At 40.2% G+C, this 12,987-nt stretch overlaps 1 protein-coding gene across 1 annotated transcript in view; it reads right to left on the bottom strand.

Moving 5' to 3' along the window:
• Positions 1-12,987, bottom strand: part of KCNH8 (potassium voltage-gated channel subfamily H member 8) — a gene marked incomplete at its 5' end in the record, with an annotated part of 235,657 nt that overhangs the window by 129,449 nt on the left and 93,221 nt on the right. Inside the window, one exon of the mRNA XM_080675534.1 lies at positions 10,405-10,645. Coding sequence (XP_080531660.1) covers positions 10,405-10,645 — 241 coding nt within the window. The remainder of the gene's footprint in view (positions 1-10,404; positions 10,646-12,987) is intronic.

Genomic DNA, 12,987 nt, shown 5'->3' with positions numbered 1-12,987 from the left:
GTTAAATGAAATGCTTTGTAGCATTAAAGAAATTCAGAAAGCAACATGCACCTAGAACTTCTCACAATAGCCATTACTGTAAAAAAAAAATATTAGCAGGAACAAATTGCTTTTCAACCAGAACTTTGACAAATAAATGCTCTAGGGATAATGTGATTTAAAAAATAACACTCTGAAAATGTTATAAGCTGTATCTCTTAATATTTTTGGCCCACTAATTCCACTCCTTAAAAGAATTCGAAATGTCGAAGTAGAGTCTTTTGCATTTGATGTTCCCTTTCTCTGGAATGTTCTTCATCAAGACATGTAGTTCATGTATTTGCTTGTCCTCTTGCTTCCCCTCCATTTTTATCTACATGTCATGTTCACCATTAGCTTCCCATTGCAGCTAATCCTTTTCCCTTCTCTGCTTTACTTCTCCGTGCAACTCGCCACTATCTAACACGCTATATATTTTCTTATTTTGTTTCCTGTTTATCTCCTACGGGGATATAAAACCTTTGAGGGCAAATGTCTCTACTTGTTTCACTGTTCTATTTCTAACATCTAAAACAGTGCCTAGCAAACAATGGGCATTCAATATATATTTGCTCTGTCAGTGAATAAATATATTTTTTCACAGAAGTATTCTTCATTATGTTTTTATGTAAGTGGCAAGATATATCACCTGAAATATGTAACAATTAAGACCTGGTTAACAAAACAGAAAAGCTCCTTTACATGATGGGATGTTATGCAAATATTAAATGTCTATAAATATTTATAAAACACAGAGGCACCTAATTTGCACAGACTGTGAGCACAACCACATGAAGAGAAATAGAGGAAACAATACCAGAAAAATTTCACATGGAGGCAGTAGTTGTGTTGGAATGGATGTTGCTGAAGGCCATTTGTTTCTCTCCACTATTTCTATTTTAAAACTTATGTAATTAGCACGGTATATTCACAGAGGAGAAATTAAACTAATCAAAAGAAAATGCCTGGAGAATGTAATTTGTTCGTTTGGTAGAACATTGCCATTTAGTGATTTTTGTTCATAGCAAAGAATAGTGGAAATATTTCTAAAAATCTACGTGTCTGTCTAATAGGAAATGATGGCCAATAAAGTACTTTTTCTAATCAAACATAAACCCACTAGAGGCCTGGTGCATGAAATTCATGCACTGGGGGAGGGAGGGTCCCCTCAGCCCAGCCTACACCCTCTCCAATCCAGGACCCCTCAGGGGATGTCCGACTGCTGGTTTAGGTCCGATCCTGGATATTGGGCCTAAACTGGCAGTTGAACATCCCTCTCACAATCCAGGACCACTGGCTCCTAACTGCTCACCTGCCTGATTGCCCCTCACTGCCCCCCACCCCACTGGCCTGGTCGCCCCTCACTGTTCCCCCCCCCCCACTGGCCTGGTCACCCCCAACTGCCCACCTGCTGGCCTGGTCGTCACCAACTGCCTCCCCCCCCCCCCCCCCCCGCCAGCCTGGTTGCCCCATGCAGCCTGCTGTTCAGTCATATGTCCAGTTGTTTCGGTCATGACAGCCCCTGGCTTTTTATATGTTAGGATTATTCTAGTGTAAGGAAATTATTAATTGCAAATTTTGAACCAATGAAATGAAAACTCTGCTCTGCAGTTACACATGGTTAAGAAAAATACAGTGGTCACATATCCTGGGTATCCATTCAATAGCTCATTTGTCATAGCATTTCATCTTCCCAGGAGAAATTCTGAAAAGCCTAAAGAAACAATAATTAAACTGATCGCATATTTGTAAAATAAATGCAATTCCAGTCTTTGCTCAAGGGCTTATGTAGGTACTTTTAAGCCAACTTATATGGGAGCTCTTAATAGCAATAATGAAATAGTACCTTACTTTACAATGCACTGTTTCCTGCCCCTCCCCCCTCCCCCCCCCCCCCCCCCAAGGCACTCTGACACAAAAATCTCTTCACTCTTAAGACACTGGGTATGTGCCACTTCTCTGGAAATCTGAAGTGGCAGGGTAATTTTCTGTTTTTTTTTGTCTGTTTGTTCTTGTCCTCAGGCTTTGACTTCTTTAGCAGACAATAGCTGGTAAATAGCCAAGTGGGCAGTGATTCATTTCTAGTGAATGGTTAATGCTCAATGCAATACATTCCATTTATTTGAGACTCCAATTGTATTTACTGGGAGTGTGGGCACTGGGAATGTTCTCATACTTGGGTGAAAAATGGCACATGAGACAAAAGTCAAATCTGAAGTATGTCTATGAATTACTCTTAGTGGGAGTGCAGATGTGCAGATATGGGGTGTTACAGGTGAACTTTCATTACTATCCTAAGTTTGAACGGCAGAGAAAGAGTAGAAGGGAGACAGTGATTATGAGAGTTAGGAAAAAAAATGGATGAGAATGAGAAAAAGGGAGGGAGGGACTCAAACACTAAGAGATAAATGAATGCTAACCAATCAACACTTCTAAATATGTAGTCTAGGAATACTAGAATGCTCAAACCATGTAGCAGTAAAATTTATTTTAATTCCCTCATCATCATGAAATTTCAACCCTATTTATTGTTAGAAGTCTTTCTTTCCAGTATCCAAGTTTTTATCTTTAATTTTAGTCACTTATCTAAGGGGGGAAATGACTTGTCTTGGTTTGCATATCTCAGGAAAATGACTATAAGTTGAGGTTTTCTTGTATAATAAAATGTCTATACTCTTTCACATTCCAGTGAGATTTATATATTTTACCCTAACAGAAAAAGACACTCAAGAATGTTGAAAGGCCCGGCTGTGGTGGCTCGGTGGATTGAGTGTCATCCCATGGACCAAGAAGTCCTGGGTTTGATTCCCGGTCAGGGCACATGCTTGGGTTGCGGGATTGATCCCCAGTGGGGGCATGCAGGAGGCAGCCAATCGATGAGTCTCTCTCATCATTGATACTTTTATCTTTCTCCCCCTCTCCCTTCCTCTCTGAAATCAATAAAAATATTAAAAGAAAAAAAGAATGCTGAAAGAATGAAAGAATTTCTTTTGAACCTTGTATTTCTATTGGAGAGTTTTTGAACTGGAGTTGAATAGTATAAGAACATTATTTCTCAGTTCTACATTAAGTGGGAAAAGGCATATTTATATGGGAAATGGGGAAAGCTTTACAAGACAAACATGTTTGTTTTTTTTAAACTATTAGAAATTGAACACAGATTCAGGAAAATTATGAAGTTGTTGACTAGAGACAAGTCCCAGTTACTCTGAAGCTGGTGATTAAAACTTTAGGTAATGACTTCTAGACTGTTACTGGAAGCCAAGCTTGTGCCTTTTAGGCCTCATCAGAGCTGGGAAGAAAAAAGGGTAGGAGTTGAATTGCAGATCAGCTTATTTCCTTGTTCCTAGAAGTGGTGATGGAAGACTGGATGGGAGAAGACACAGGAATAATTGCCTAGAATGTTGTTTGGGATCATTTAATGCACACCAGATCCCAAAGTGCTGCAAATAAAGAATGCAGGACTAGAGTAGATGTAAGATCTACTTTGGGTTTTTCTAAAAGAATGCTGAGGCAAGTCTGTAGAAGTAGCTGTAAAAGCCTCAGATCCTTTAAGTGGTAAATGAGTCCCCAGACACTTGTGTTCCTGAAAGCTGAGGGAATTGGAATGTTCTTGGTTAAGAGATGGACTGTTGTGGTATCTCAGGGCTTGTGTTCAAGTTGTATTTTCAGTATGAATTAAAGAGGGCTGATTTTCTGAAAATAGTGGATATTAAACCAAGGAGATACAGGTGTGGTAACATTATTGACAATACTCATTATTACTGATTAAACAGTGAGTGAGATTATTTTTTAAAATAAAATTACTTCATTAAATCCTGACAACATTGATACTATTTTGCCCATTTTATAAATAGGTTTAGGGCTGTAGTCCTAGCTTGGTCAGTAGTTAGCTAGATCGTGGATAAATTAATTGCTTTCTGTTTTTTCCCCTTTCCCTCCTAAGTATGAATAGATATACCTGCCATGATTATGTCATAAGGTTATATTAAAAATTAAATGAGAAGGAATAAACTCTGAAATAGCAAAATTTGTTGACATATAAATGGATAAAAAGCATTGGTTAATGAAGTATTACAGACAAAAGGAGTAAGGAATAAAATAATCAGAAATGACAAAAATTTAGACATATGCTCATAAGATATACTGCATTTAGCCCTAGCTGGTTTGGCTCAGTGGGTAGAATATCCACCTGCAGACTGAAGGGTCCCAGGTTCGATTTTGGTCAAGGGCACATGCCTGGATTGTGGGCTTGATCCCCAGTAGGGGCCAAGCAGGAGGCAGCCAATCAATGATTCTCTCTCATCATTGATGTTTCTACCTCTCGCTCTCCCTTCCTCTCTGAAATCAATAAAAATGTATTAAGAAAAATGAACAAAAACAGACCCGGAGACAGGAAGCATTGATCAGACTATCAAACCTCAGGGAAGGTAAGGGAGGGTGGGGGTAAGGGAGAGAAATCAACCAAAGGACTTGTATGTATGCATATAAGCCTAACCAGTGGTCATGGACAACAGGGGGGTGGGAGCATGCGTGGGGAAGGGTTCAGGAGGGGAATGGGGGGATGAGCACAAATATGTGATACCTTAATCAATAAGGAAATTTAAAAAAAGAGAGAAATACTGCATTTATAAGAATTCTGTTCCTTAGTTGGGGTAAAATCACTTGTAAATTGTGACCTAAAAGCACTAAAGAAACACTAAATGATGGTAGCGCTGATTAACAAATTAAAGTCAAACCCACATGTTTCTGGAATGTTTTCTATTATGATATTGAGAACCAGTGACCTAGAACTACCTAGATCAACAGAGTATAATCTTAAAAATATAATATTGGGAAAAAATTCCTTTGGGATTGTCATAATAGTTGGGGAGCATTGCTGGTGAGTAGTGGGTAAGGATGCTAAATGTTCAGTCCCAGACAGGATGGTCCACACAATGTATAATTTGCCCTTTATCTCACATGACTCTCAACTGCCCTTTTGTGACTAAGGTGAATGTAGCAAATAGGAAGTAGAAGTAGACATCTACTTTCCTTTGACCTTTACTCAGAGAGACGAAGTCAATCAGAGTTATAGTTTTATGGTGTAGCCTATGAAGCCATGGTGGTAATAACCTCAGATACAAAGAATGTACAGACCACTTCCTAGATAGCCTGTCTCAGAGTGGAATGACAAGACAGAAGAAAGAGCATTCTGTTCCTTTGAAAGGACATATAATAGAACTTCTGAAATGACTCAGTGCAAGGGGTCCAGATGCTAGAGAATTTTTCTTATTTGTTTTGGTATTTTTAAAATGACAATCAGTAACAGAATATCTAATTACCTGGCTCCAATAATGAGAACATCATTACATCATCTGGCGAGGAGTCCAGAGGTGCAATATCTCAACTTTCTGCTCTGCCATCCACATCTTCTTTCCTATGCCTCTCTTGATGACTAAAGATGGCTGCAGGAGTTACACACTTCATATCCTCCCATCATATCCAACCCCAGGGGGAAAAGAAGGAGTAAGAACACAGATATTTTCCCCTCACATGCTTCTCTTTGATCAGGGGAAAAATTATTTCCAAGAAGCCCTCAGAAATGATCTTTTTATATCATATTGGACAGAATTGGCCACACCTTTACCCCTACTCCTGAAATTGGCTCAAAGGAAGGGAATTACCACTGGCTTAGAATACTCATAATTCATCATCTGTGTCTGTCTGGACATACTATTGCCTGCACAAAACTGGGTTCTTTGGGTTTTTAACAAGGGAATGGGAGAAGTGATTGTTGGACCTATGGGTATACTACAGTTTTAAGTACCAAGATTTCAGAGATTCAAGCTATTAATTTCTGCATTCATGGAAGAAAGAGAAAGAAGTTGGCACCTCTTTCTCTCATTTTCCACCTCATTGCTTTCAATAAAAGAAGTTAAGTTGAGTGGAATTTTTTGGAAAATGGAAACATATTGATTATAAACTCTTACGAAACCTTTTCCAACAGCTAGGACAGTGGTCGGCAAACTTATTAGTCAACAGAGCCAAATATCCACAGTACAAAGATTGAAATTTCTTTTGAGAGCCAAATTTTTTAAACTTAAACTTCTTCTAACGCCACTTCTTCAAAATAGACTTGCACAGGCCGTGGTATTTTGTGGAAGAGCCACACTCAAGGGGCCAAAGAGCCGCATGTGGCTCGCGAGCTGCAGTTTGCTGACCACGGAGCTAGGAGACCTGCGTCTGCCATCAGTTAGCTATGGGGGCTTGGGCATATCGCTAGGGCTCAGTTTCCCACCTGTAAAGTAAGAACGATTAGGTTCTATAAATCACTGGTAGTTCACTTCTCATTTTATGTTTCCCTAAGGCAGTGGTCAGCAAACTGCAGCTCGCAAGCCGCGGTTTGCCGCTCTGTTGACTAATGAGTTTGCCGACCACTGCCCTAAGGCTTTGAATCAACAGCTAAGTTATGTAGGATGGTTTTCAAACTAAAAGTAATTTTATAACTATTTTGTAACTCAAAGCTAAGCCTTGTGTCCTATTGATTCTAAAGAACTAAGATGGCCCTAGCTGGTTTGGCTCAGTGGATAGCACGCCCACCTATGGACTGAAGGGTCCTGGGTTCGATTCCAGTCAAGAGCACATGCCTGGGTTGTGGGCTCAGTCTCCAGTAGGGGGCGTGCAGGAGGCAGCCAATCAATGATTTTCTCTTATCATTGATGTTTCTACCTCTCTCTCCCTCTCCCTTCCTCTCTGAAATAAATAAAAAATATATATTTTTAAAAAGAATATGGCTTACAAACATTTCATTTTAAGGGGAAGAGAATAGAGATTCAAGATCATGCTTCATATTTATATTTTGACTAGTATAATTATATTCAGATACCTTATTTATGGTGAATCTATCAGGGAAGAATGTTTTAAAATCAGTTTTCCCAAAAGAGTGTTACCAAGTGGTCTGGGAAGGAGCGAGTTCTGAGGTAAAAATAACTATAGAAGGTGCTATATTAATCACAGTTAAACAGATTTCTTGACCACTGGATTTCTCAGAGGATTTATAATGCTATAAAGTTCATTATGACTCTCCAAAAGAGATATATTACTTCCAAACTTGAACACAAGCCCTGAGATACCATGACAGACAGTCCATCTGACAACCAAGATGGCTACTAAGTGACTAATGGGCAGGTGTGTACACATCCTGGATATGAAGGACAAAGGGATGATTCACGTCCAGAGTGGCGCAGGATGGTGCAAGATCACATCATGCTACTCAGAATGGCACTTGATTTAAAATGTATGAATTGTTTATTTCTGGAATTTTCCATTTAATATTTTTAGACCGTGGTTGACCACACATAGCTGAAACCATGGGAAGAGGGAAGAAAAACTGCAGATAAGGAGAGACTACTTTATTGTCTTCCTAGAGAAACATCTTGCTCCCTGAAGCATAGTTGAAATGGCATAAAGAAAGAACACAGAAGATTTAGAGAAAACTATGGGGGGCAAGCCAGACTCTATTGCTTTAACAGAGGGAAGCAACCCAAAACAAATAAAATATCTTTCTCACAAGTGTTAATTCTGAGTGTATACATGTCATCATCTGCCAATGAGCATGTAGTATCAGAAGTGGCTTCTAAGCCCTTGGAATTTCAAATATCTAAGAACCAGAAATAGTGGAAAAGAAAGTTCAGGATGTAACCTTGTCCCTATAAGCAAGGTTATATAATAGTAACAATAATTATTATATAAAACTAGAGGCCCGGTGCTTGAAATTCGTGCACAGGGGGGGGGGGGGGGTGTCCCTCAGCCCAGCCTGTACCCTCTCTAATCTGGGACCCCTTGAGGGATGTCCGACTACCTATTTAGGCCTGATCCCGGTTGGATCGGGCCTAAATGGGCAGTCGGACATCTCTCTCACAATCCAGGACTGCTGGCTCCCAACTGCTCGCCTGCCTGCCTTCCTGATTGCCCTTAACCGCTTCTGCCTGCCAGCCTGATCACCCCCTAACCACTCCCCTGCCAGCCTGATTGATGTCTAACTGCCCTCCCCTGCCAGCCTGGTTAACCCTAACTGCCCTCCCCTGAAGGCCTGGTCACCCCTAAATGCCCTCCCCTGCAGGCCTGGGTCCCCCACAACTGCCCTTCCATGCAGGCCCAGTTGCCCCCAACTTCCCTCCTCTGCTAGCCTGGTCACCCCTAACTGCCCTCCCCTGCAGGTTTGATCACCCCAACTGCCCTCCCTCGCAGGCCTGGTCCCTCCCAACTGCCCTCCCCTGCTGGCCATCTTGTGGCGGCCATCTTGGGTCCACGTGGGGGCAGCCATCTTGTGTGTTGAAGTGATGGTCAATTTGCATATTACTTTTTTATTAGATAGGATAGAGGCCTGGTGCACAGGTGGGGGCCAGCTGGTTTGCCCTGAAGGGTGTCCCGGATCAGGGTGGGGGTTCCCTTGGGGTGTGGGGCAGCCTGGGCGAGGGGCCTGTGGTGGTTTGCAGGCTGGCTACGCCCCCTGGCGACCCAAGCGGAGAACCTGGGATCTGGGATTTATTTATCTTCTATAATTGAAACTTTGTAGCCTTGAGTGGAGCCAAGCCTCCTGCTCGCTCCACAGCCGCAGCCATTTTTGTTGGGATTTATTTATCTTCTATAATTGAAACTTTGTAGCCTTGAGTGGAGGCCTAGGCCAGCCAGGGTGTGCGGAAAGCTTGGCTTCCTCCATTGCCGGGGAAACCCAAGCCTCCTGCTCTCTCCGTGGCCGCAGCCATCTTGGTTGGGTTAATTTGCATACTCGCTGCTGATTGGCTGGTGGGCGTGGCTGGTGGGCGTAGTGGAGGTATGGTCAATTTGCATATTACTCTTTTATTAGATAGGATATTTGTTAAGGATATACTCAAGCTTATACATGTTAAATGACCTCTCAAGTACTTGAGTACTTTGACCAGGTTATGAGGAGTCTGTTTAGAGTGCTCATTTGTGTGTATGTCTTGGGTGGAAAAAGACATTAAAAGTTAGCAAGTAAAAGGGTCTAAAACCACAATGGATTGGTACATGGACACAACCAATTTGATTACAATTTCCATTTTAAATTCCTTTATAAACTAGAATGTTGTTATTTGCCATTTAATAGTGATTTAATATCCCTTTACCATTACACCTTTCCAATGATGCATAGGTTAAGTTAAAAAAATTAAGGTTTCCTTGAATCTGTAGCCTTCCCAAGCTACCCAACTAGACAACAGTGCCATCTAGTGGCCTAAACATACCACAGCCAATGTTTTTGGGGTGGGGGCAGGGGTACTAAGATAGCTCTGAGGGGCGTGTCCAGCAGATGCAATGCTGATAGTGACACCAAAGCCACACATAGGTCATACAAACTCATCCAGAACAAATATGCTCATTCAGTTGGAAGACCCCCTCTCCCAAAGCTTTACCAGCTCCATGGAGAGTACCATGACTATTGAAACAAGGTTTTGATCTGCCTCATTTCCTTTCCTTTGAACTTTAAAATCCATTTCTCATCTCTTTGTTCACAAACTGTCTGAAAATATTTCCAAACATTCTCTTATATTTACAATAAGGATGTTGTCCTACATCACCATGATGAGGTAGAGAAGTAGGTATAAGGTTGCTAATGAAGGCCAAGAACTCCATAGGAATGAATTAAAGGTACAGGGAACTCCACAGGGAGTCAGTCCAAGCCATAGCAGAGATCTAGAATTTGCCTAAGAATGAGCAAGCAAGAGCTAGGCTTTGGTCTAAACAAGACAAAGATTTAAGGCATAGAATGTAGGAAAAGGCTTATAAGAGTGAAGCGATGCAGCTTCACCTGACATTCCCAATATTCTAGAGATAAATACTCTTATCAACATCCCTGGTGGCTTTTTTTAGTTTAAATCGGGTACTCACTGCTCCTCCTGATTTACTGGAAGGCTTATGTAATCCTCTGCTTCTGCAAACCAGGTTTCTTATTGCGACCACCGTCAATGTGCCGAGAGAACATGGAAGGGCATGGAGAACCATGTCCAGGACTGGACCATTATCAGAACACCACTGATGAGTTCTTGCCAAGCCCCACCTCTGACAGTTAAGATCATGATGGATGGGTGAGTACAAACACAACAGCCACGAAGTCTTTTTTTTTTTTTCAGCCCATTTTTGACTGAAAATAAAGATGAAAACACAAAGCATGGGTTCATATTGGTTTGCAATAAAGGAATAGAGAGAAAGTTGGAAGGAAGAGGTAATTTTCAGACATTCAAATATGTGCATCTCCAAAATTTGCATCAGAGGTCGAGCCATGCCCATGCAAATGGTTCTTAGTTCAAATTTGTGTCAGAAAAGTCTGGAACACACTTGCTTCCCCTATGCAAATCTCCTAGGAAAGCAGGCGCTGGTTCTTACCTATAATAAAAAGAATCTCCACTGCAATGTCGCTGACGGTTGTGCTCCGAGTCGTGGACAGGTCGTCGTTGCCAATAAAGCAAACGTTGTAAGGTACGGTCACGGCAACATAAAACGTCGCCAAGAGAATAAGCCAGTCCCAGCCGGCTTTAAAAGTGCTAAAATGCAAAAGTATGAATTTGGACTTTTTTGCATCGGAAACTTTATACTCCGGAAACGCTGGTTTATCTACAAAAACATTCTGTGGATAAAGACAAAAAGAAGAGAAGGGAGGCACAACATTAGAAACCAGGATCACACAGCCTTAGACACATGTCTGTGAGGAGGATCATTTATACATACAAATGTCAGTCTATCTGACAAGTGGATTTTAGAAGTTGGTGATGCAAAAAGTAGAGATGTATATACTAAAACTGAGCAGAGATCTTTGTTATAGGTAATAGAAATATGCAGAGTTTAGTCATGAATGTTAACTGAGCAATCCAGATTTTGTTCATTAAAAATGAAAAGAACATTACCTAAAATGTCACCGCAGTTGTAAATATAATCCTACAACATTTTAAACACAAAGATACACTTATATTCCTATTGTCATGGGATCATTGCATATAATTATAATTGGAGGTGATAGTCATTAGCTAAAGAATATATTTGACCTGAAATTCTTCTAATGATAACAATTTCCCCCTTTAGGTAGAGATAATATGATCAACATTCTATTTTAAACAGCTGTGTACCTTTCTTTCAAAATATAACCCAGTTCTGCTAACTACTTGCATTTTTGCATTGTGGTTTTTTGTTTTTTTTTGGTGAAGTTTCAAGTTGGGAACCCAGATTTCATAACCTTGATTGATATGGAATCATTTTGACACTAGCTAGCTCTGGTTAAGGTGGAAAGGGAGAAACGATCACTTCAGAGTTACTATTCAAATCATGGGAGGAGGAAGGCAATGTTCACTGTGCAGCTGATTAAATGCGGAAGAATAGCTGGAGTTTTTACAGCTGCAAAAGCACTTTGGAAGCAGTCAGAATTGATGAACAGCTCTCCTTATTGCTATGAGACAAAGGGAGGTGCAACAATAGCACGTGTGGACGTTTGACAAGCCTATGACCAGATACTTGTCGACCTCGCTTTAACCTCAATTAATGAGAAATACAAGATTGGTAATGGAAACTGAAATGTCAAAGTTAAGTTGAATGAATGGAACAGTTAAAAGTTCTGGAATACATAATACCTACAGGGTCACAATGTGTTTTCTTATTTCAGCCATTGAGGAAAGAACCAATTAATGTATTTTGTTCAGGGAGGCCTGAAACACTTGACAACTCAAGAAAGGTTCAGAGTGATCGGAACACTCAGCTCTTTAGTGGTAACTATCGGCAATGAAATATTTCTACTACCTTAATATTAAGGCACCCTTTATCTTGCATCTTTTCTTGGTAGGCAACCCGAAGACATGTTTTTACTTCCTGTTAATATTCTTACTTAACCCACACAGGAAGCTCATATTGTCAGGGTTTCATGGTGAGGAACTGCTTCACCACTTTCAGATTGTTTTTTGATGCCTCTCTGCCACTGCACCTACTAAAATACTATTGGCACTAAAGAATACACTTCAAAATTAATAAGTAATATATGTCTGAAATTGAGAATAATTGGTACTTGACCTTTCTCCTTCATCTCATTCTTTAGTTTCCAGGATCAGGTTCCAAGATAGATTTTGGCATAGAATTGAGAAGAGGAGAATGAAGTACAACTGTTACGCTTATCAAAGCTTAGGTTGGTGCAGAGGAGAGAGTTAGGGTCCATAGGTATTAATCTCCTCAAGGTTGATAAGCACTGCATCTACTCTACAATAGGACATGATGCATTCTAATAGAATTCTTTTTAAGATATTTACCACAGTAAGACATCACCAGAAACCATAAAGGACTATCTCAATTTCTATCCAAGTAAGTCTTTTCTGATAGTGTTACAGAAATAAAAAATTTATCTTGTTTGTGGGAGAAGCCGACCCTAGGAATGAGGGTCAGGAAAGGCCAAGAAGTAAAGTATTTTCTTTGGATAATATTGATTATATGAATCACAAGTGATGCTGATGCAAAAGGTCAGCAATATATTAGTTATATCCACAAATCACAAAATAAATCACAAGATTTCATTTTTATAGGCTACTTAAAATGTATTAGTTCAATGGTTTTGAAAGATACTGACAATCTAACATATCTCAGGTTAGATTTAAGCATTGAGTTTAGATTTAAACTCAAATCCTGTATACATCTTGACACAATCACCTAAGTGAAAAAAAACACACAGATGCTTCTCTCCTCCCACCACTGCATTTGTTAAGTTTTATCAAAAATCTTTTTGGAAGAAAATTTCTTATAATTGGAAAGTATGCTTTTAGCAAGTGGGGAGAAAAAGACCTTATTTGTAACCCTGAAACATATGGAGTTTGCCTAAAGAATAATACAACCAACTACTCTCAAATATTGTTTATTAATTTTGAAGCCTATTCTTTAGTACCAATGGTGTTTTAGCTAATTAACCTGTACTCCATTCAGGGGTCCTCAAACTACAGC

Source organism: Plecotus auritus (assembly GCF_963455305.1).
Source record: "Plecotus auritus genome assembly, chromosome: 6".
Lineage (NCBI taxonomy): Eukaryota > Metazoa > Chordata > Mammalia > Chiroptera > Vespertilionidae > Plecotus > Plecotus auritus.
The sequence above is the reverse complement of the archived record's forward strand: the minus strand, read 5'-3'. Positions and strand labels throughout refer to the sequence as shown.